This window comes from the organism of the source record quoted next, unplaced genomic scaffold (genome assembly GCF_019419815.1).
Source record: "Pyrus x bretschneideri cultivar Hongxiangsu unplaced genomic scaffold, Pyrus_bretschneideri_v1 Contig53, whole genome shotgun sequence".
NCBI classification, from domain to species: Eukaryota; Viridiplantae; Streptophyta; class Magnoliopsida; order Rosales; family Rosaceae; genus Pyrus; species Pyrus x bretschneideri.
This window is the reverse complement of record NW_025999791.1, coordinates 2,199,326-2,223,636: the sequence shown is the minus strand read 5'-3', so window position 1 is coordinate 2,223,636 and position 24,311 is coordinate 2,199,326. Positions and strand designations below refer to the sequence as shown.

Here is a 24,311-nt window from a genome sequence, read left to right as displayed (position 1 = left end):
TGAAGTTTTACCATAAAATTAATTGAAAATATGAGGAGTAACATAATTATTTATAAGCACATACAAGGTTCTTTTTTTCCACTATTTGAGATTGATATCTCAATATGCTTGTGTAACAAATTTTTAAGCCTAATACGTAGACAATACAAATCGGATGATATGGAGCTTCACAGGAGGAACCACCTACTCTAATACCATGAAGAAAGATAAAGTTCCACCATAAAATCAATTGCAATATAAAGAGTAATCTAATTACTTATATGCATATGTATGTTCACTCTTTTTCACGAGCGACTCATACTCTCGACACTCTAATAAGGTAGGACTAATATTGGTGAGCACTACACAACACATTCTGTTAAAAATGTGATCTCTCTTACATTACTCATACTAAAAATATCACTTCACTAAATTTTAGTTGATTTTTATCAATTTATTACTTTATAAGTAAATATTAGCAATATTATAGGAAAGTGTTATTGACACTCCAAAAATTTCATTCTATACTCTTCACAAGTGTATTTTTCTTTTCAATTCTTTCCAAATATAGAAAGTTTGGAGTGTAGAATGAGATTTTTTGAGTAACAATAACAATTCTTATATTATAAAAAGGAAACTATTCAATTTTAATATGAGATAGTATCTCCCACCGAAACTCCCACAACTAGTGTTAGGCCAGCAGCCCAAAAGTCCCAAAAAACCCCCATTGAAACCACCACCCACACCTCTATCTCTCCTCCTCCCCCATCTCTCTATCTCTCTCTCTCTCTCTCTCTCTCTCTCTAAAGCCCAACTCTCTCTCTCTCCTTTCCACAACCAGCCTAGACTGTAAAAAGTCAAAATGGTTCAACCCTTCCCCAACTCCACCACCCTCTTCACTTCAAAGCCCTCACCCACATGCACCTTCTTCTCCCTCCTCATCGTCTGCATTCTGGGTTTTTATACCCTGCATTCCCCCCAGCCTGCACTCTCCTCAAATTCCCACTCTGCCTTCCTATTCCGCCAGATTTTCCTCTCCCACGCCACCAACGCCACCCTCTCCTCCTACCTTCACGCCCTCACCCTTCACCCCCACCTCGCCGGCACCCCGCCCTCCCTCGACACCGCCAACTTCGTCGGGGACCACTTCCTGGGCCTGAGACTCGACACCCGCTCGGCCCACTACAACGCCCTCCTCTCCTACCCACTCCACTCGGCACTCTCCGCGCATTTTAGCAACGGCTCCCGCGTGGACATCCCGTTAACCGAGCCCGGCCTTAACAATGACCTCGACGGCGTCGTTCCGCCGTACCACGCCTACTCCCCCTCCGGATCGGCGCACGCTAAGTTGGCCTTCGCCAACCACGGCACGGACGAGGACTATCGTGCGCTGGGGGAGCTCGGGGTGAGCGTCAGCGGGTGCGTGGTGATTGTTAGGAGAGGCGATGACGTGTCCAGAGGCGAAGTAGTCCGCAAGGCCGAGCAAAACGGTGCGCTGGCTGTGCTATTGTACACCGAGCGGGGCGATGGTGATGCAAGTGGGGGGTTTAACAAGGGTTTTGAGAGAGGGTTTGTGATGAACGGCGTGGGGGACCCACTGAGTCCCGGGTGGGCCGGGGTCGATGGAGCCGAGAGGCTGGACCTGGATGACCCTGAGGTTTTGAAGAAGTTTCCGAAAATTCCATCCATGCCGCTGTCCGCAGAGGCCGCCGAGACCCTTCTGGGGTGGCTCGGAGGGGCTCCCGTGCCGCCAGCGTGGCGGGAATCGCTGCCCGCCTTAGTGGGCGGTGTCGGGCCAGGACCGACAGTGGTGAATTTCACTTACCAGGTTGGGCTTTGTTGGTGCCCATTTTTCTTTGTTGCATGGATTTTAGTCAAATGTTGTGTGAAAGGTGGTGGCTTGGAAACTTCTGCTTGTGGCAATGTGTGGTTTTTTTGACTTTGGTGTTTTCTGTTATTTCTGTTATGTTATCCAGACTGGTGGTTGTGTAAAGTTTAGTCAAATTTGGATGTGGGTTATAAATTCAGCTCTGCATTTGGGATTTTTGCTAGAAACATATAATTTTGTGAAAAAGCTTTGAGATTTTTGCCAATTTTAGGAGAATTGCTGACTTGGGGTGAAATTTTAATCGAATTTGGAAATATTTGCTTGGTTTGGTTGGTCTATATCTCAATTTGCAACCGTTAGCTGAGAATCAGATATTTACTGGGACAAATACCAGTTGTGGGTTTCCATTACTTGCATATATTTTCAGGAAATGAAGCCAATACGAGTTTTTCGGGCATTAGCTTTAAGGAGAAGGAATGTTGAGTAAGAAATGCCAATTGATTTTTGTATATGAGATTGGTGACATTTCCATAACTATACAATAGTGCGAATTTGGAGCGCCATAATTTTCATATTTATTGTTGAATTCCATTCTCCTGTTTTATGAGTACGTATGTCTCTTGTATTGTTTCCGAGAGCTTTTCTTTTAGTCTCTCTGTTAGAAATCTATTGTTCTGTCGCTTTGTGTTGCTTCGTCTACCATCGGTGTCTTGTTTATAGAAATGCCCCTCCACAATCTTTTAAATACTCATCTTTTGATTTGAATATTTTGTTCACTTACCTATTAGATTTTCTGAAAAAACAAGAGGAATTATATTTACGCCTGCCTGGGATAATATCCTTACTTGCTCCCTCTCTCCTTGTATATAACTTATACTTTCTGTGTCTTAATTTTAGGGGGAGAAAAGGGTGGTGAAGATTCACAATGTTTTTGCTGTCATAAGAGGTTCAGAAGAGCCCGACCGCTATGTGCTGCTTGGCAACCATAGAGATGCGTGGACGTTTGGGGCCGTTGACCCCAATAGTGGAACTGCAGCATTACTTGACATTGCTCGTAGATATTCTCTTTTGTTGCGTTCGGGTTGGAATCCTAGGAGGACAATTATTCTCTGTAGTTGGGACGCAGAAGAGTTTGGAATGGTAGGTGATTCTCCATTTTCATTACCAAAAAAGAGTCTGGGCAGTCACAGTCGTTTTGCATCAGATGGTTAAGTGACTTTTATTACATAATAGTTAGGTTGATTAATCAGAATACTTGAATTTATTGATCTCTCAAGGTAAAATTCATTATGTTCGGTGCTCTCAGGTAGGATCTACTGAGTGGGTTGAACAGAACATTGCTAATCTGGGTTCCAAAACTGTTGCCTACCTCAATGTAGATTGTGCGGTTCAAGGGCCAGGGTTTTTTGTTCGAGCAACTCCTCAGCTCGACAATCTCATCCTTGAGGTTACAAAGATGGTAAATAAATTAATCATAAACATTAACCGCACATCTAAATAAGTTAAGGTCAGTTTATTTCGAAATGAGTCACAGTTGGCGCCTGGTATTGTCTAACATTGACTGCTATTTAATGTGACTTCAGGTTAAAGATCCTGACTCTGTCGGTGCCACTGTATATGAGAAATGGATGGCAGAAAATAGAAGTATTGATGTAAGTGATGATTTTCCCATTCTTGCTCCATACTTTCATGTGGTATCCTACTATGACAGTTTTGGTCACATGTTCTGTAATGGATTTGCAGATCCAAAGACTCAGTGCTGTGGATTCTGATTTTGCCCCATTTTTGCAACATGCAGGGATTCCTTCCACGGATATGTACTATGGAATTGGTACACCTCTTATTTCCTTCTAGTAAGTCGGATAGAAAAATTGAGTTTTATATTAATAATGCGGTGGTGTGATGAATATTCATTCTTGTTCAGATTTTCCTGTTTATCACACTGCATTTGACGCCTATGAGTGGATGACAAACTTTGGAGATCCTTTGTTTCAAAGACATGTGGCTGGTACGCATACTTTTTACAGACTTATCTACAAAACTATTTGTTGCCTAGTTTCGTTAATAGATTTGAAGACTGTTGCCTTACTGTTAAAACTTCAGTGTAACTTCTCCTGTGGTTATCTCAGTTGCTGGAATATGGGGACTTGTAGCCCTCCACCTGGCTGACGATTCAATTATACCTTTCAATTTCCTCTCTTATGCGGATCAGTTAAAGGTGTGAATCTTCTCCGAATTTTGTTATTAACTTCTTAAATTATTTTTGGTGAAATACTGACAGTTACCATTTTTACTTATGGCTTTTGTTTTAGTATAATCAACTAAAATTGAGAGACAAACGGAATGCAAGCATTTAATTTTTATAATAGATAGAATGAAATGATGTAATACGAAAATTATTTAAAGGCATTCGCCGTCATCAGTTAATGAATTTGTCAAGAATACTATACTTGTGGGTAAAAAAAGGGGTAGTCTTGGCTTTTTTGTGCATATGGTTGGTCCTTTTTAAACTAAATGCTAAACCTACATCTTTACTAATTTTGGGCAGCATTATAAAGATGTTTTGAGCAACTTGTTGGACGGGGGTGTATCTCTACATCCCCTCACAACAGCTATTCAGGAGTTTGCCTATGCCGCCAAAGAAGCTGAAGATGAAGCACAGGTAAAATCTTCAAAAATAGACATATTAACACTCTTTGTTGCCGTCTATTAGTTAAATAATGTCAAGGGTCAACATGTCAATTTCGATATCGTGTTGGATTAAACAAGTGAAATTCTAATGACATGCATACAGCACTGCATTGATTTATTTTCTCTCCTTGTTCTGAAGCGGAAGAAGCATAAACCTTCTGGGAAATTTTGTGAAATTTATCCTTCTTATTTTATGGAGTGCAGAAGCTGAGGGAGCAAGAAAATACAAGTGAGCTTGTAATTTTGAAGAAACGGGCACTGAATGATCGGCTGATGCTTGCAGAAAGAGGCTTCCTGGATTCAGGTGGACTTCAAGGAAGACAGTGGTTCAAGCATCTTGTAAGTAATTTTCCTTTTCCTTTATTTCCTAAAGCTGATTGAAAATTATTAGATATTTATTATGGTAGTTCAAACGAAAAGAGAGAGAGGGAGTGGAAACAAAGAAAAAGAGACGAAGTGTTCATACAAACGCATTGCATGATCATTTCCCGTCTTCTTGTAGGTGTATGGGCCTCCTGGTGAGCATGGAAGCAAACTATCCTTCTTTCCCGGAGTAGGCGATGCAATGCTTCGAGCAAAGAGAACGAGCAGGAGAGAAGGGCAGGCCAAAATTCAGCATGAGATCTGGAGAGTTGCCAGAGCCATACAGAGGGCTGCAAATTCCCTGAGAGGAGACGTTTTCTGATATTCATGTACACAGAGCCGGTGGGGGATCTGCTCCCGGGTCGTCACTCTGCTGCATCTGGCCCGCAGTTTAGGCGCCTTTGGGAGGCAGGGAGTGTGAAGAGAAAGAAGAAACCTCGGAAACATTCTGGTGCTGGCCTGTATTTATGAGCATTGAGTAGAAGATTATGTAACTTTTTGGCCCTGTAATATAAACTCACAGTTTTTGTAAATAGTAACTTAGTTATTCCCTTTAAACTCACAACTTTCACCGAGGGAAGATTTTGATGTACCTTCCTTATCAAAAACTATATTTAGCGTTCTAGACGAGTGATGAAGTGTTTTCTGCAAAAAACACGTAACTGGTGCTTCTAAAATGCACTTCAGGTTAGAGTTGGGTTCAAACAATTGAAAACCGAAAAAAATGGGACCTAACACCATACTGAAACTAAAAAACAATTCTTATATCTGGACATACAAATCAATTTTCAAAAAAACTTCTAAAATGTATATTTAGCTTTTTAGACAAGTGATGAAGTGTTTTCTGCAAAATTTGATAGTGGCCGACTCAGAAAACGTACAAATCAACGACGGAGACAAGTAATAGAATTATAAATAAAAGGGAGTTTTAACGAAAAGGGCCTGACATTATTCATTCTTAATCAAAAGGACATTTTGTGTATGAAAAGTTCATAATGGATCAAGCTCTTTTCTTTATTTACTCTTATGCCATTTTTATTATTGTAGCGGGGTTCACAATGATATTGACATTTATGTCTGGAAATACACGATGCTATTTAACTTATGCTAATTTGCTGCCAGCTCTTCATACTTCCATCATGTGGTCAATTTTATGCAGCTCTTCTTCTGTCAAATTGTTCCAGTACTGTTCATTGCCTTCTACTAACTCTGCATCTCTTTCTCTATCTTCTTTCACTTTGTAGTACATTTTTACTGTTTCTTCTTTGAAATTTTGAGGCTTCCAATAGGGCTAATGAATGATTCTTGTCTTACTGTAAATATACATTTCTTCTTCTTCTGCTACTAATATTATATCATACCTAAAATCTTCAAACTCATCTAAGGCTAGCATTTGGATCTCTCGAAATTTTAGAATATTTTTGTATGAAGGAGTCCACCTATGTAAGGAGATAGGGGATAGTCTAAAGAACTCTTCATTGATCATGGTTATATGTCCAGCTTTCTCCTTATGCATATGTACATACCAATCTGGAGGACTACTAATAAAACTTATGCAAATTTCTTTCCATATTTCTAGATAATTTTCTACTACTTTTAAAAACTTTTCAAGAAATAATTCTAGTTGGGAGACATGGTTGATGAATATTTTATCAAGATAACCAAACTCTAATAGTAAGACTACTACATTATGTTTTTCTTGATGCTCATAACTAAAATGTCATGGTCTATAATCTCTCATGTTAATCATAGCTACAACTATGCTAACCTCTGGTTTACAAATACAACTCTCTGTACTATCACAAAGACATGGCAAATACATCTTTGTAATAATATCCATCCCTGGTTTGGGATTAAAGATGGACTAATACAAAGCACATTGTAATTGTAGTTGTAACTCTTTCATAGACTTTGATGATCTGCTTAGGATCTCATTTTGCATATTTGGTGACATTATTCTTAATTTTGCGTTTGAAATTTCTTCTAATAGGATATCATCTATTATTAAGTCTAAAGATACATTTCTAAGAAAGCTTTCATATCTTTTTTGTTTTTCTTTGTCACTCAGATGTTGATGCTGCTCATTATTTTAATGCTACTCCATTTCAATGTCTTCTTCTAAGAGCTCAATCTTAATCTCTTCTATGAGCTTATTAGCCTCTTATTCTATGGGTTCAATAACCTTTTTTTCTTTATTCTTATGCTGATCAGTTTCCAAACCTATTTTCAATTCTCTTTTTAGCGTGTCACTTGCCTTCTGCTGCATTTTAAGAGATTGGAGTTCTTGGTTCTTTTTTTTTTTTTTTTGTTGTGCTCAAGAGAATGAATATGATGATGGCTTTGATGGATACTAAAATTAAAACTATCAAACTCTTATTCTAAGGTTCTAATTAGTTTTTTATGACCTAACCTCATGCTTGGCTGTTTGATTTGGAATTGGATATTCCAAAAATTATTTAGGAGAACCTGCTGCCTATCAGAAAGCCCTAGTACTCTTAACCTATACCTTAGAGTTGGATTTCTGATTCCTTCAACAATATTGCCATTAAAGTTGAAAGTTGGTATTGGTGGTGATGCTGGTCTGCTTATACTATTTTGGAATCCATTGAATGGTGGAGGTTCATGGTACATCATTATGCTATTGAAGTGTGCTCTTCTGTCTTGTGGTCTTGTGCCATTTAAGGATGATGGTTCACGATATTTCATTCATGTTTAACAAATTAATCTTGATAAGATATCAACTAATGTATTGTCATTACCTTTTATATGTTCAAAAATTGGTTTAAAACCATTTCCTGTAATTGAATCAACAAAATTAACTCATCTTCAGGCTGCCTGTTTGTTAGCATGTATCTTGTTATAATGAGAAACTATATTTTGACAATCTGTTCTAATCGTAGATATTTCATTATGTAAAAATAAAGAGAATGCTTTAAGTGAGTTAATTATTCCTAAAATTTCTAAATTTGTTTATGGTAATCTTGACTGTACAAATTTTCCTGATGAATATCTACAAACTTGTTCGTCAGACTTTGGAACTCCTTATGTTTTTTCTGGTATAGTATGCCTGCCCATTTTAATGATGAAGCATATGTTTCAACTATTTTGTAACTATCATCTAATGGTAATGTTAATGGCTTAAGTTGAGTAATTTGTTCCTTTATATTTTGAACTAATTTAATATCTTCACTATTAAAATACTTTTGTCATGTTTTGCTAGTTTTGCTATGTAACATTGATATTTTTCTTCCTAAATCAGGGATAAAATTTCTTGCATAATTTAACAATCCTAAAAATGCTTGTAACTGTTTCTTATCTTCTAACTTATCTGAAAATTCTAAGACCTTTTTAGTTATATGTTCTTGTAACTGTATTGTACCTGACTTAATATACATTCCTAAAACTTCTATATCTTACTTTTCTAATGACTTTCTCTGAAAGGTGATGCTATATTATTTTTGCTAATCACAATTCCATTATTGATAAATTCTTGTAAAACTATCTCTAAGTGCTTTCTATGTTCATTTCTATTTTTACTATGTATTAAAATATCATCTACATAAACACTACAATAATTATCATATTTCTTGAAAATTTGATCCATCTTACGGAGCATTTTTAAGTCCAAATGGCATAACAAGCCACTCAAAATGTCCTTACTAGATAAGTAAAAGCTGTCAACTCAATTGATTCTTCTGGTAATCGTATTTGTTAAAATCATGATTTACAATCAAATTTACTAAAATATTTACTCTCTTGAATTTTATTTATAAGCTCATCTTTATTTGGTAACTTATAACTATCTTCATATATGTTATCATTTATTCTCTTGTAATTATAAACTATTCTAACCTTACCTCTCTTTAGTTCTGAATGTTTTCTCACTATAAATGTTGTTGATCTATGTCTAGACTTAGAGGGTCTAATTACTTTTAAATTTAACAACTTTTTTATTTGTTGCCCAAACTTTTGTTAATCTATTAAACTACAAGGTATATCAGCTGTCTTAATTATTAAATCTGGGTTAATTATATCTAATTTTGCTAATATTTTATTTTTATTCCAATGTAACTGTGGGTCTTCTCCTATAATTCTAGTTTGTTCTACTAATTGTAACAATTCTTCTAAACTCTTTGGTTTGTTTAACTGTAATATTTTTATAGGATTTTCTTCTTCTATAATTGGATATTCATGTTCAAATATTTCTTCATCAAACTCTTTTATGTTATTATGCTCATCATTTTTTTTTTTTGAGTTTTCTAAATAATAACTATCTTGACCACTAGACTCTTCTATACTTATGCTTTTGTATGCTTCTCCAACATTACTTTGGTCAGTTATTGTAATACCTCTTTTGAAAAATGTTATGCTAGGATTCATAAATAAAAAATCTTGGTAAACTTTTCAAAAAATTTAAACCTAAAATGAATGGATATGATCCTATTGGCGAAACAAATGTTAATGGTAAATCAAATTGTTGTTTTTCTACTTTAATAGACTCATTATTAATGCTATGTGTTAAGTAAACTGGTCTCTCATCGAATTGTGTTATTCTCACAGGTTTTACTAATTTTTGTGTATATTTTTCTGGTACTAACTCTTCTCTTATGATACTCTTTGTACTTCCTGTATCTATCATAGTTGTTGTTTGTATCTTATGTTCTAATTAAAGAACTATTTTTTGACTTTTCTATACTATAAACAATATTACCTAATATTTTAGTATTTTCTTGTGATTCTGCTGAATTAATTTCTAATAACTTATTATTATAATACTTTTCGCACAATATTGAATATGTATTATAATACTTATTTGCAACTAACTTACTACACTTATGAAATTTTTTTGGCCAACCTAAATTAATGTATTTATATTTTTCTTCATGTTGCTCTTCTATGAATGCACATATATACTCTTCTAAATCACTATTTGTGCTACTTGAATCTTCGAGTCTGAATCTATCATATTTATACTTTCTATACTATAAATACTTTCATTATCACTTAAATCATCTAAGCTATATATTGATTGTATATCTTCATCTTTTTCTAACTTAAACAACTCCATTAAATGTACTCTTTCTCTCGGCTGTTTACCTAATTTTGGACATTTAGGTCTAATATGTCTAACTTTTCCACATGAATAACATTTACAACTACTCTTATCTTTTGGTGCTTTATATTTTCTAATCCAAGGTTTGCCGCTTCTTTTCCTAAATTGTTTTGTAATATATTTTATTTTCCTATATGTTCTTGAAGATCTTCTGCTGAAATTCTTATGTTGTTTGTACGGTTTGTATGACTTGTATTTCTTTTTGTATATTTTCTTATGCTTATTCTTCTTATGACAACCATACTGTTGTAGTAAGTCTATATTTTTACAACTCATGTAAAATTGTTTTCTAATTTGTCTCTTAACTTTTTTTTGGCTACACTCTTGTCTAAGTATATTACATACATGTTGAATTCTAGGTCCTATTGCAATATCATTTTTCTTTGCATGCTTTTGTCATTCATTCCAAATCTTTTCTCCTTTTGGTCCTTATATTTTTGTCATATAAGTATCTAATAAATTAATATCACTAATTCTACATGTTCTTCCTAAATATTTAAAGAAATCTGTTGTATACTCATCTACATACTGTAAATCACAAATTTGTAATTAGTCTAAATTTCTAATTGCCCTTATTTGTTCTTGTTCACTTCTGCCATCTAACCTATTATGATCTAAAAATTCTTGTTTAATCAAAGTAACAAAACCATCTATATTAAAATGTGTTTTAGCTATTTGATGTTGTTCTGGATTTTGGACTTTCCATGATTGGAAATAATAAAAAACTAAATCATCCAAAGTATGCTCAAAGTAATCTAATATATTTTGTGAATTACTAAAATCTAACATTAATGCTGCATGTACACAACCTTTTTCCTATCTCTCAATCGTTCTTTCCCAATCTTGTGGATCTACATTATCTAAATTTAATATATTACCATCTATATTAATTTGTTCTAACCCTCTCAAATATGGAATTCTATTTTTTCTAGGTGGTTTTATCATACTTTCTTCTATGTAATCTACTTTTGTTTTTTCATTATATTGTTCATTTGTTGGTCTAAAAAATTGTTGGTCAGTTCTATTTGCGTGTCCTGGATTTTCTACTTTTGATGTACTACTTTCTTCTGCTGGATTACATTCTACTTTTAATTCTAATAAATTATTATATTCTTTTGATCCTAAAATATGTTCTACTCCTATTTCTATGATTAAAATTTTCATCTCTTCATCTGAAATTCTGTGTAGTCCTAAAATATATGTCTTATATTTTTCTAAATATTGTTCTTCATTTAAATGATCAGTATCTCCTATATGCTTATCTACAATATGATCAAAATTTTGCTAAACTAAATTAATATATAAATTATCAAAAGCCATATGTATACTCTTATTTTCGATTTCACTTTCATCCTCTTCTATTTTTTCTAATTGCTTGTAATTACTAAACCTAATTGTTGCTTGATCTGTACTAGTTTCATATATTTGTACTTTATCTGGTTGTCTATTGCTTGCTACTTGTAAATTAGGTAATATCCACTGAGTTCTTTCTAAAAAGCTATTATCTACGGGTTTTGCTTCTATCATATTTAAATGTTTACTACCAAATGTTTGAACTAAATTTTGAAATTCTAAATTAAACTTATGATTATATTTATCAGACACTTTACCAATATACATTAAGGTAATACATAAATTTTTATATTCTCCTTCATATTATAATTTTTTGTTCTTATGCTTACTTTAGTATATTTATTAAATTCATTAATTGTCATAACATAATTTGGAATACAACCTATGATTGCTAAGTTTGAACTTAAATCTACTTCAACTGTTGCTATTGCTGCTTGTTGATGATTATCCCATCTATTATCATATATGTATACTAATGCTTTTGTGCCTATTTGTACTCTGGTTAATCCTGCTATTCCAATTAATATTGTTCCTATATGAATTTGAATAAAATGTGATTTTCTCATATGAGTAACTGCTTCTTTACTAATTAAGTTAAGTGTAACTTTTTTTATTAATACAGCTAACTTCATGTTGACTGATGCTACTTATAATTCCGCTTCTATTTTCAAATAAACCTAATTAATACAAATTATATTTATTTTTAGTGTTCTCTCAAAACCTCTTCGAATAAATTCATGTGCTTGTTCTTCATTTGAATAAATATCTTCAGCTCTAACTGCTTCTTTTCCTTTTTCCTAAAGAGTTCAATTTTCTATTATCAAAAGGATTTAGCTTAGGTCTTCTAATATTATTATTTGCACTTAAAGTTAAATTTTCTAATTTATCTAGCAAAGATGGTGGAAGTGATGAAGATGCGTTATGTAAAACTTGGTTTATTTATGCTATTTGTTCTTCAACTTGGTCTAATTTTTTAGCCAAACTTAAAACTAATGGAATAATTAAATTATTTTGCCTAATGAGAATATTGTTACTAGCTATTTGTGTTGAAAAATCTGTTAAACCAACTGGTTCTTTATCTAACTTAATAATTTTTTTCAAAGCTTGGATATATTTTCTGCTAGTTCTAGAATCAGTCATTAAACTAATAATTTATCTATTTTATTATGAAACTTATGTATTTGTTCACTCAACTCTTTTTGCACTAATTGAATTTTTTTAGCTTCTAATTTTATCTGCTCAACTATTTCTAGTGATCTAAGTTCTACTTGCTTAGGCTTACCATCTATGACGTCAACAAGCTTTTTTATCTCTCTTTTGCTATGAAACCTTTGAATATTTTTATTATTGTCTTCTAATTGAGATGTAATATAATCTAAATTTTGTCTAATTGTTTTTATGGAATTTTTCTGAAAATGCTCTAACAACTGGTTTAACAAATGATTATGCTTATTATTTTCTAATTTTATATTTTCTGCTTGACTAATAATAAGATCTACAATACTATTGGCTTGTGGATTTTCTTCGCTATGCGAAATATGATTATGCTTTCTCAATGGAAAATAACAAACTAAACTATTTAGGTCTAAGGTTATTTTTCTTTTTTGAGGTTCACTAATTTCTAAATTAAGATAATCTATCATGAACTGTAGTCTACCTTTCTCTAAAGTTACGGTTAACTGATTTCTAAGAAACTCTCTTTCTTCTCTCAGGATCTCTAAAGTTTGATTTGTTGCTCTTTTTGCTTCTAAAACTTTGTGTTGCACTTCTGTATTATTATATTTACGAATAAATGAAGGATGTTCAAGATAACAAAGATAAAACTCCTGCTTCTTCAAAGTCCTGCTAATTCTTTTGGATATTTATGTTAATCTTCTCTTTATGTTATTTATAGTTGGGTGTTTGGGACAATAATTACCTGGTGGTTGTGGTTGACAAGGTCTACAAGGACAATAATATATGTTGGTCATACAAAATAAACAAGTGTGAAATCAGTTGTGTTAATGACTTCCATCCTCAAGGTAATTTACTATTATAATTATACTATTAAAATGCTAAACTTGGCTCTGATACCAGATTCGCATAGCAAGGCCCGGTTAAATAGTCGGATGACCATTATAACAACTAGACATAAAACCTTGCACATGGAACTCAACATGTTTTAGCATGACAGCCACTCACAGTACAAGTATAAGGCCTTAAAGGCTGAACTCAGAGGTACAAAGAACTCAGAGGTACCCTGGTTAATGTCCAGATATTTGTATGGCAAACATTCAACTATAGCAGAGTGCTCGAATAAAGTATGATCGTCAGTTTAGAAGGTTAATAATAGAATTACAATAGCGTTTCCTTGTTTTGGACTAGAAGTCCAATTAAACAAACACACTAAAGAAAGAAAAGAAAGCTTACTTTAAGACTTGGAGATTGTTTGAGTATGTACATTTGAACTTTTATTGATATATAGAATGTTAACAAAGATAGTTGTTTACAAGAAAGTGTTTACAAGGATGCTATGAAGACTATGGATGCTTGAGAGTATGAAGATGGTGTGAGTATATGGTGAGAGTAGGGTGTTTAGGTGCTGAGATGTTGAGAGGTATGCGTTTACAATGAATGAAACTCCACTTATATAGACTGAATGATGATACAATGGTATTAAAATTATTTATAAATAAATGGTGTGAACATCTCTTTGGTACTTGTCATTTGTCACTATGCTTTTACTGTTGCTGAAATTGTCAGCACTGTTTCTGAAATGCGGCTTGATTTTTGCTTTGCATGTGAACTTGCTTGTCTCCTTTTGCATGTGAATTTGCTGCATGGTTTGTCTCCTGGTGCCCAATTTTTACTTTTGCATGTGATATCCCTGAAATGCTCTCTCCCTTGTCTTCTTTTACATGCCCATTTTGGGTATTATTGAATTGTTTTGTCCTCATGATTAAAAGGAAAGTTTTTGGGGGGTTTTGGTTAGTTTTCCATTAATAAAAAGCCACCACTCGTACCGTCGAGGTTTTGACTTATCATCGATCAATAAAATTTCTCTCGTATCATTGAGATTTTCTTAAAAAAAAAAAAAAAGAGTTCGGTTCAAAGTTGTTCTCTTGTTCCATAGCTACTAACCAGCTTGCTTCACAAGGTTTTGACTTCTTGAAACACTTCATTGAAATAGGTCGCCTATTTACACTCATTTTTACATCTCACACACTTTTTTTTATTTCTGACGTCGTATTAAATGAATTAAAGAAGATCAATCAACAAAAACTAACAAGTGTGTGTGAGAGGTAAAAAAAAAAATTGTGTGAATAAGAGTACCCATATCGTTTATGCTCTATGCTTTTTATGTTCCATGTCCAGGCACCTTATCAATATTATCATTTTGTTAACTAAATTAATATTATCATTCTATCATGTTTGTCTGATACTGTTTGGGCTTTACATACTGAATTTGGCCGATGAAATGTGATTGAAGTTGGAAGGTCATGACTCTCGGCCTAATGGTGATCCTTCGTGTCAGTTGGCTTTCTCAGCCCAAAGAGGCATGACTTGATTGAGTCCTAATAGAAGTAGGATTACTGAGGGATTAGACTTAGATGTAACTCAATCTTGGCTAAATTGAAATTATTAATGATCAAGATGAGTTTTGATAAAGATTCGAATTATTCTAGGAATCAAAACATAAGGCTGATCAAATAAGAATAAATTAAGTGCATAAAGAGATTAGGTTTAGAATCCTAGTTCAAGTCAAAGAAGGAGAGACAGCTAGAGATTGTGTTTCGGTTAAGGAGAGGATTGAAGAGATAACATCAAGATATCCAAGTGGATGCCGAGAAGGCATAGTAAGCTTGGTTATCATGAAATCCACCTCTATAAATATAAGTGATTCTGCAATGTGAAAAGCCTTTTCAACTCAACACACAAACTCAAACGCTCTATGAGAACACCTACGAGAAAAATACTAATTAGCCTAGCACATCTTTAGTTTGAATTAACAACACTGTGTTGGTAACCAATGACACGTTCAATTTGGATTAACACTATTGGAGCCTTAAAATCAGTCAATCGAGAAGTACCTTCAATTTAGATTAACAACACTACTTCAAGTGTGGTTGGTTATCTATCCAAGCCTTAGCTAGCGATGGGTCACAAGTTTGGTTGGTTATCTATCCAAGTCTTAGCTAGCGAGGAGTCTTTGATTCTTTCGCTGAAGAGGTCACTTCATTAGCTCCCTTGCAAAGTTAAGTGTTCTATGATTGGTTACTCCCAAGTGCACTTCAAAGTTCGACATTCAGACGGCCGAACAACATTCACCATAAAGACGCTCATATCTTTTGAGTATCTTTGTCCCTATATTCTGATGCCGATTCAGCACGCTCATACTCTCACGGATATAGTTGAAGTTGCCAAACTTGGTGAAGAAGATTTTGAACTTCGCAATGAATTAAGTAACCTTGTCTTTCAAGTTCTAGAACACAAGACCAAGAGTGTTCCTTCCTCGGTTACTTGATAGTTGCCTTAATTCATGAGGCTGTACTATTAGCCTTTAATGTTTTTCTTGGTTACTTGCTGCCTCAATACATTGCTTGCAATTTTTTTTTCCGTAGTGTTTTTTCAGGGTTGTCTCATATATTGTCGTATCCATAGATGGTTGCCAGTAGGCTAAGCTTTTGCCTCAGGTTTTTTTTTTTTTTCCCCAAGTATACTGTCACCTTAGATCCGGTTGCCTGGGCTATCCCTTAGTTCATGAATGCTTAGATTTCTTGATGTCCTTATTCACGGTTGCTTGGATTATTTTGATGCCCCAATTCATGGTTGCCTCATATATTTTTCGCTGCATCGATTCACTTCACGGTGTACTGCATATCTTTCTCTCGGGGTGAGAGTAGCTGTAAAATTCACTTTTGTTCATGCATTCAACGGGCCTGTATATTACAGTGCGTCTACCAGCGTCAATCGATATGGTCAAATTCATCGGCTGGCTGTCAACTTACCCCTTGTGGAATGGCACGTAATAGTGAACTTAGTTGTCTTTTCAAAACAAGGAACCCAAGTCTAACTGAATACTTGACAATGTTACGTGTTTTCTACTTTGCCCTGAAATCCCAAGAGCTAATCCAAGAGCTACTCGATTGACTGGCATAGCCTTTTGTCGCTGCTTTATCTGCCTGAAGTCGTGTAAACATTTTTGCTTCTTCCAACTACTCTGTGGAAATGATACCAATGCAATCCTTGACAAGGTTTTTCATGTCTTTGTTTCTATTCTCCTTCCTAAGAATCGCATTTGCCGCTACACCAGGAAAAATCACTCCTAGTCGATCTATTAGAGATAGTGAAACTCTGGTTTCGGCTGGTGGAGACTTTGAACTGGGATTCTTCGGCCCTGGTAACTCGAAAGGCCGGTACTTGGGATATGGTACAAAGTTTCTACTGATACAGTTGTTTGGGTAGCCAACAGACAAACACCACTTCGTGATTCTTCGGGATGTCTGAATCTCACTCAGCAGGGAGTTTTAGTCCTCCTTAATAGCTCAAACAGCATTGTATGGTCATCAAATTCATCAAGAACCGTGGGGAATCCAGTATCACAACTCTTGGATACTGGAAATCTTATTCTAAAAGACGGAAATGAAACTAACCCTTATAACTTCTTGTGGCAAAGTTTCGATTATCCTTGTGACACATTGCTGCCGGAAATGAAGCTTGGTTGGAACTTAGCTACCGGTTTAGAGAGGTATGTCTCGTCTTGGTAGAGCACAGAAGATCCTGCTCCAGGAGAGTTTTCACTATGGATTATTCGCCATGGCTTACCACAACTTGTTAGTATGAAAGGAGAGAAGATACAGGTTAGAGGAAGGTCATGGAACGGCGTTCATGTAACAGGATATGAATTTTGTGGAAAAAGAGACATAAATCCAATAGTTGGGGTTGAATTTGGGTTGAACAAGGATGAGGTCTAGTATGAGTACACGCTCCAAAACAGGTCGGTGTTCTCCAGATATGTATTGAACCCGTTAGGCATTGGGGAGCAGTTCACATGGGTGCACCAAACGCAGAGTTGGGAACTTTACTTTACATTCCCTGCAGATCGGTGTGAAAATTATGCCTCGTGTGGCGCATATACGACTTGCAATATCAATCACGCTCCCATATGTGCTTGCTTGAAGGGATTTGCACCAAAATCTCCAAAAGATTGGAACTCAGGATACTGGTCCAATGGGTGCATTCGGAAGACTCCGTTGGCCTGCAGCCATGGAGATGGCTTCATAAAGTACAATGGGATTAAATTGCCAGACACATCTTCATCATGGTTTAATAAAAGCATGAGCCTCAAGGAATGCAGGCGATTATGTTTACAAAACTGCTCATGTAGGGCATATGCAAATCTTTATATCAGGGGAAGAGGAAGCGGCTGCTTGATTTGGTTTGGTAACCTCGTTGACAAAAGAGAAATCACTATTAGCGGCGTTCATGACCTCTATATACGGATGGCAGCGTCAGAAATGGGTAGCTCTTAGACTTTTATTTTCTTTCCAATGCTGGTTATAAAGGTCACTACATATATTTAAGAAGGTGAAATGGGGTTTTGTCTACTTTCTATGCTTTCTTCTTCTTTCCCACCCCCCCCCCCCCCCCCCCCCCCCCCGCGAAGGGGGTTTGATAGGGCAGCAGTTAGAAGCATGGTGAAAATCATTGAGGTTTTTGTAGATCAAGGTCCATAATAAAAGCAACCTGGCTAAATGAAGCTAATGTTCACATTTACTGCAACATGATAGATTGCACACATGAAAATTTTGATTTGGGATATTTCCAATCGCAATGGGAAAAAGCTACCAATTCTTATCAGCTCCGCAGTTTTACTCCTAGGAGTGCTAATAGTTGGGGTCGATATTGTGCATATGGAAGACGAGAATCAGAAATGAAGGTAAGTATCTCAGACAATGACTACGACTTTTATTTTATTTCCGGATATCTAATCATAAGATTCGGGAACAAAAACCTGGACAATGAAAAATGCAGTAGATAAGGTGTTAGTATTTTATTTCGAAAGTGTATATCTTTTTACCCATACTGAAGAGAGCTCCTACTATTTCAGGAGTCGGAAGAAAGGATCTCAGCAAAGAGTACCATGGAGAAGACAGGGAAGAAATGGAGTTACCGCTATTTGACTTCACCACCGTAGCCTGAGCGACCGATGACTTTTCAAGCAGCAACAAGCTGGGAGAAGGTGGTTTTGGACCTGTGTACAAGGTAACATAAATTTAAACAACCAAAATACCCTATTTTGTCATACAAAGTGTAAAACTTTTTGAAATGATGATGCATAGGGCACATTGATGGGAGGGAAATAAGTTGCAGTTAAGAGACTTTCGAAGAGTTCTGGACAAGGAATGAGAGAGTTCATGAATGAAGTTAGCTTATAGCCAGACTTCAGCATCGGAATCTCGTAAAGCTCCTGGGCTGTTGCACTCAAGAAGATGAAAAGATTATAATATATGAATTCATGCCTAATAGAAGCTTAGACTTCTTTATTTTTGGTACGACTCCCTCCGAAGCCAACCATGTGGCTTTTATGTCATACCATCGTTCACTTTCAAACTTATTATACCAGAATTCAATGTGGCACTGATTAACAGGCTTAAAATTTCTTCAGATCAAGAGGGACAAAAATTGCTCCATTATTGATGGGATTGCTCTCTAGATTAAGGATTATCCATCGAGATCTAAAAGCTAGCAATATTCTCCTTGATAATAATACGAACCCAAAGATTGCAGACTTTGGCCTCGCCAAAATATTTGACAGTGATCAAAGTCAGGCCAATACAAATAGAGTGGTTGGAACCTAGTAAGCACGATCAGATTTGTTATATGATTTATATTTCACATTGTGCTGTTTTCCTGAAATCCATTCTCACTGCAATTTTGATTTGGCAGTGGTTATATGTCTCCTGAATATGTCGTAGATGGAATTTTTTCGATGAAATCTGATGTCTACAGCTTTGGAGTTATACTGCTAGAGATGTTGAGTAGGAAGAGGAACAGGGGATTTACGCATCCTGATCACCACCTTAACCTTCTTAAACACGTAAGTATAACAAACGAGGTGCTGATATTTTACTTTAATGAAACTAGTGAGTTATACGGTGCAAACTTCGAAGCACCCCCTCATGACATGCCCATTTAACATCATAGAATGTCTGCAGCAATGCCCCTTTTGCATATTATCCTACTAACATATCATACATGTTTCAATTTTTTTCAAGGCATGGACACTATGGATGCAAGATAACAACTGGAACTGATCGATGAGATGCTTTCTGATTAGTACAACATATATGAAGTTGTAAGGTGCCTTCATGTGGTGCTGTTATGTGTGCAAAGAGTACCTGAGGATAGACCAAGAATGTCATCTGTGGTTCTGATGTTGAGCAGTGATGTTGCCATGCCGCCTCCAAACCAGCCTGGTTTCTACACTGAACGAAATGTCCCCGAATCACCATCAAGGACGCTTCCATGTTCAGAGAATACTTTCAGCACTACGTTGATAGAACCTTGGTAGATCATCATTGGTTAGTCCTTCAATATACTATCACAAAACGTGTTCGGAATGTTGAAATGAAGCTTATAGTCTTAGCTGGGAAACAATGAGACATGAGATTACTGTTAGTAATTTTAATGTGGAAATGAATGTGATCAACTAAATAATAGGACTACGTACTTGTTTAAAACATTTCATAATGATATAGATTTAACCAATACTCATATATCACTTACTTGCAGAGTTAAAGTTGACAAATATCATAAGGTTAAAGTTGAGTGGGATAAGAAAATGAATAATAAGAAATAAATAGCCTGCAATGACAGATGAAGAAAAAAAGGCTGGAAATGGAGAATCAAGGAAAGAATTGAGAGCAACTTACAAGTTCCAGAGCTGCATGTTCCTACTCTCCCACAATTGAAAGCAACTTACATGTAACGGGTTTATTGTTATTGTGATGTTCTGATTGAATAATGTATTGTCATGTGGAAAAAAATTTACACCCGACAATACAATATTGTACAAATAACAAAAAACTCGTTTCATACAAGTCATATTGCTCCGAAGGAAAGAGAGGAAAGAGAGGAAGTGTGTGTACAAATGTGTAGGGCAGGGCTGGGAAAGTGTTAATAAAAAGCCAATTTGTTTGATTCAAAAGTTGTTTATCTTGTTCCATACAGAGCTACCAATCAGTTTACTTCACGAGGTTTTGATTTGTTGAAACACTCGATTGAAATAGATCGGCTAATTGGTCTGAGACTCAGAGAGAAACCAAAGAAAAGCTAAAGAAAGAATCAGTTCTAACTGCTCTTGATATATTTTATTGACAAACAACTCCTTTGATTTGTACTCTTTGTTTTTTATGTTCCATATCCAGCCACCTTATCAGTAATAGCCTTAGTACTAGCCTTCGTGCACATGTGTGGGAAAGAATCAGTTCTAACTGCCCTTGATGTATTTTATTGACAAACAACTCCTTTGATTTATACTCTTTGTTTTTTATGTTCCATATCCAGCCGCCTTATTAGTACTAGCCTTCATGCATGCGCTCACGTGCGTGCAGAAAACATTTTTTTGAATCATGGTGTGCTACTCGCAACTTACACATTTTAAATGTATTTATATGTGTACATTGACAAAAGGAAAGTCAAATATTTGAAGTAAATGAATAATTTTAGATCATGTTAGAAGAAACCCCTCATAAACCAACTAAAACAGCTGAATTTACATAATAAAATCAGTCTCTATAGAATTTACATTAAGAATAGAGAAAATAATATTTAATAAATAATTGATTGAATCACATTATTGCTAGCTCATTGTGAGGCTAAGCCCACCTCCTCCCCCTTAGTGTAGATAATATCTTTTGTTAAAAAAAAATAATCATTTGACAATTAATTTAATCACATTATTATCCGCGTGCGAAATACCTTTTTTTATATAATTGATATTACACGCCTCTTAAGATATTTCGAATGTGTTTAAAAATAAAGAAATTAAATCATATTATTGCTAACCTATTGTGGATACTAATTATTAAAAAAAAAAAAAAAAAAAAAACTACACCAAAAAATTAATTATTAAAAAAACACTGTTAACAAAATTACCCTTGTATTATTTTATGCATTTATTTTTTTGCTGCTTTTGATTTTTTTTGGCTGAGGGGCATTTTGGCCATATTATTTTTTGTCAAAGCCGTGGCCCCAAAGGTGGGGCTCTGGCTTTATATATAGATTATCATTCATTTTCTTTAATTTGCTAACCAAAATAATATTACCATTTTGTCATGCTCATTTGATACTATTTGGGCTTGAAATATTGGATTTGGGCTGAAGAGAGGTCACTGAAGTTAGAAGGCCACGATGCTTGGCTCAGTGGTGATACTTTAAGCCTGGTCAGTTAGCTTTCTCAACCCAAAGAAACATAATGGAAGTAGGATTACTAACAGATCAGACTTAGACATAGCTCAGTCGAGTCCTGGTTAAATTGAAATTATTAAGGATTAGGATGAGTTTTGACAAAGATTCAAATTATTCCAAGAATCAAAACCTATGGCTGATCAAATAAAAATGCATTAAACCCGTGTTTGTTTGCCTTCACTAAACTTCACTGGACTGGACTAAATATTTAGCTTGGATTCCTAGTCTGTATTTGGTGCGAGTAAGGACTAACATTAATGGACCAAATTCAGACTCGTGTAAAAAAAAAAAACCATATAGGATTGCTAATCATGTACACAGAAAGAAAGAAAAAGAAGAAACCTCGGAAACATTCCGCTGGCGTGTATTTTCTAGCATTGAGTAGAAGAATATGCAACTTGTTTGCCCCGTAATATAAACGCACAATTTTTGTAAATAGTAACCTAGTTATTCTCTGTTGGAAATTTTGAGTAGAAATTTCATTGTCCCACATTGGTCATTACCAAAATATTCCTTCACTTTATAAGGTTTTGTCCTTTATAGAAAGTGATTGGAGTGATGGACCATGGATAATAAAATTGGGCTCAACCTTAGGGTTGGGCTTTGGGGTGTACTAATTAATTGATAATTAATATCAAAACATGTGCCTTGGGCTTTCGGGTTCTAATAATTAAATTTTGTAGTTAATTTCAGATTTAATTAATTAATTATTTTTTATATGAAGTGATGAAAGACCGCCAGAGAGCAAATCACCCCTCTGAGAAGATGTCTCCCAACAGACGCATCACATGCTTATACCTGTTGCGAATAAATATAAACCTATTATATATACATTCATCTGCATGACATTTAGAACACAGAAAAATAAAATTCTTCTTTTACAATCCCAAACATTCTTATTGAGAGAACCACAAAGAAATTCGCCAGAAGTCAAGTTTTTTGGTGCTGGAATTCTGACATAGATAATTGAATCTTGGTGAACCAGACGTCCGTAGAACTACAAGCACTGAGTAGGGACAAAATTTCTATTTCAAGGACATTGCGGTACGCAAACCTCAATCTTCAATATGTGTTTAATATTATTTCGTTTTGTTCATACTCTGTTAAATTATTTATTCGCATTTATTATTTATTAGCATATATAAATTTATCATTGATTGTTGATATTTATCCAACATTCTCTGTAAACTCACAATTTTCTCTTAGTGAAGATTTTGATGTAATTTCCTTATCAAAAAGTATATTTAGCATTTTAGACAAGTGATGAAATGCTTCCTGAAAGAAGCACATAACTAATGCTTCTTTCAAAATTCATTTCTAATTGCTTTTGGAATTCAAAAACACTTTCATCAAAAACGTTTTTAGTCATTTTAAAAGCACTTCCAAACTTACCTATATATTTTTCTTTATATGGAAAAAATGTGCTATATAACTATTATTATTATTGGTAGAAAATCTAACAACCATACAAACAGCCTCTGAACTCTAACTTCCTGACCTCATATTGAAATACTTCATTCTCGAAAGTTGTTCATTCGCCCAATACCTATAACATATCCAAATTTCACAGAACTGCAACAGTGTGATCGTTTTAGATGTTTGAAACACAACCCAATTTCCAATTCCACAGATGGACAACCATCTTATAGTGCCAAGGACCCCATTTTCTGTAGCTCAGATCAAAACGGTTTCTTCACGAAAGTTATTCGTTATCCTCTTATCTATATCATAATTTGGATTATATCCAATAGTTTGATCTTTCTACAATTCTCAGACACTACCGTTGATACATGACCACAGTTAGAAAGAAAAAGGGAAGTATAGTAAGTTAATATTTACTTTTCCCTTATCATTATTAATCTTGTTATTAATGCGATTGGTGTGGTATAATCCCTCATTATACACTATATATATTTGTTTGCACCCAATTTTACACTATTGGCTGGAGCAATCAAGGCCGTTGAATGAGCAAGATTCTAGGCCGTCGGATGACTCTGAACATTAAGAGACCATGATCTTGCACGCACTCGGTCCGTATACTTTAAGCCGTTAGGTGTAGGAAACTACATTAGATATTACTATTTTATTAGTAATTTTAATATAGTGATTTATCTTACGGTTACATCTTGAGAGTCAAACAAATGAAAGAGGTTGCATTGCAATAAGGACTCTATGTGGTTACGTTTTGTGCAGCTTGGCTTATTCGCAGCCTAACCAACGCGGAAAAACAGTACTTATCAGGATTTAGGGATAAGACAGCATGCAAAGGTGGGAGATGTGATCAGATCGAACCTTTTGATAATGCATGGCCTGTATTTAGTTGAAAGGATAGGATATTGCAAGTGAAATTGGTGCAATTATTTTGCAAGTTGCGTTGCGTGCATGGATGCATCTGAGCAAAAATAAAGGAGATGCCGCACTCTTTGGTTTTCTAGCAATGGCATATTTCAGTTTAAACTGGAATTGTCATGATGATCTGGTGAATGGGTGATAAGATATGGCACGTGGTGCATGGAAATTTGGAGTTGGCAA

The 24,311-nt window shown here is 35.0% G+C and overlaps 1 protein-coding gene and 1 pseudogene across 1 annotated transcript; both read left to right on the top strand.

Annotated features, from left to right (window-relative positions):
* The first annotated feature begins 687 nt into the window (after positions 1 to 687).
* Positions 688 to 5,419, top strand: LOC103968071 (probable glutamate carboxypeptidase AMP1). The gene is made up of 10 exons (XM_048570468.1): positions 688 to 1,807; positions 2,705 to 2,947; positions 3,114 to 3,266; positions 3,391 to 3,459; positions 3,551 to 3,638; positions 3,732 to 3,815; positions 3,937 to 4,025; positions 4,356 to 4,469; positions 4,703 to 4,837; positions 5,001 to 5,419. The coding sequence occupies exons 1-10, from the start codon at positions 842 to 844 to the stop codon at positions 5,181 to 5,183; spliced, it is 2,124 nt and encodes a 707-aa protein (XP_048426425.1). The 5' UTR covers positions 688 to 841; the 3' UTR covers positions 5,184 to 5,419.
* Positions 5,420 to 16,535: 11,116 nt separating this feature from the next.
* On the top strand, positions 16,536 to 19,954 carry LOC125470839 (annotated as a pseudogene).
* Positions 19,955 to 24,311: the final 4,357 nt, after the last annotated feature.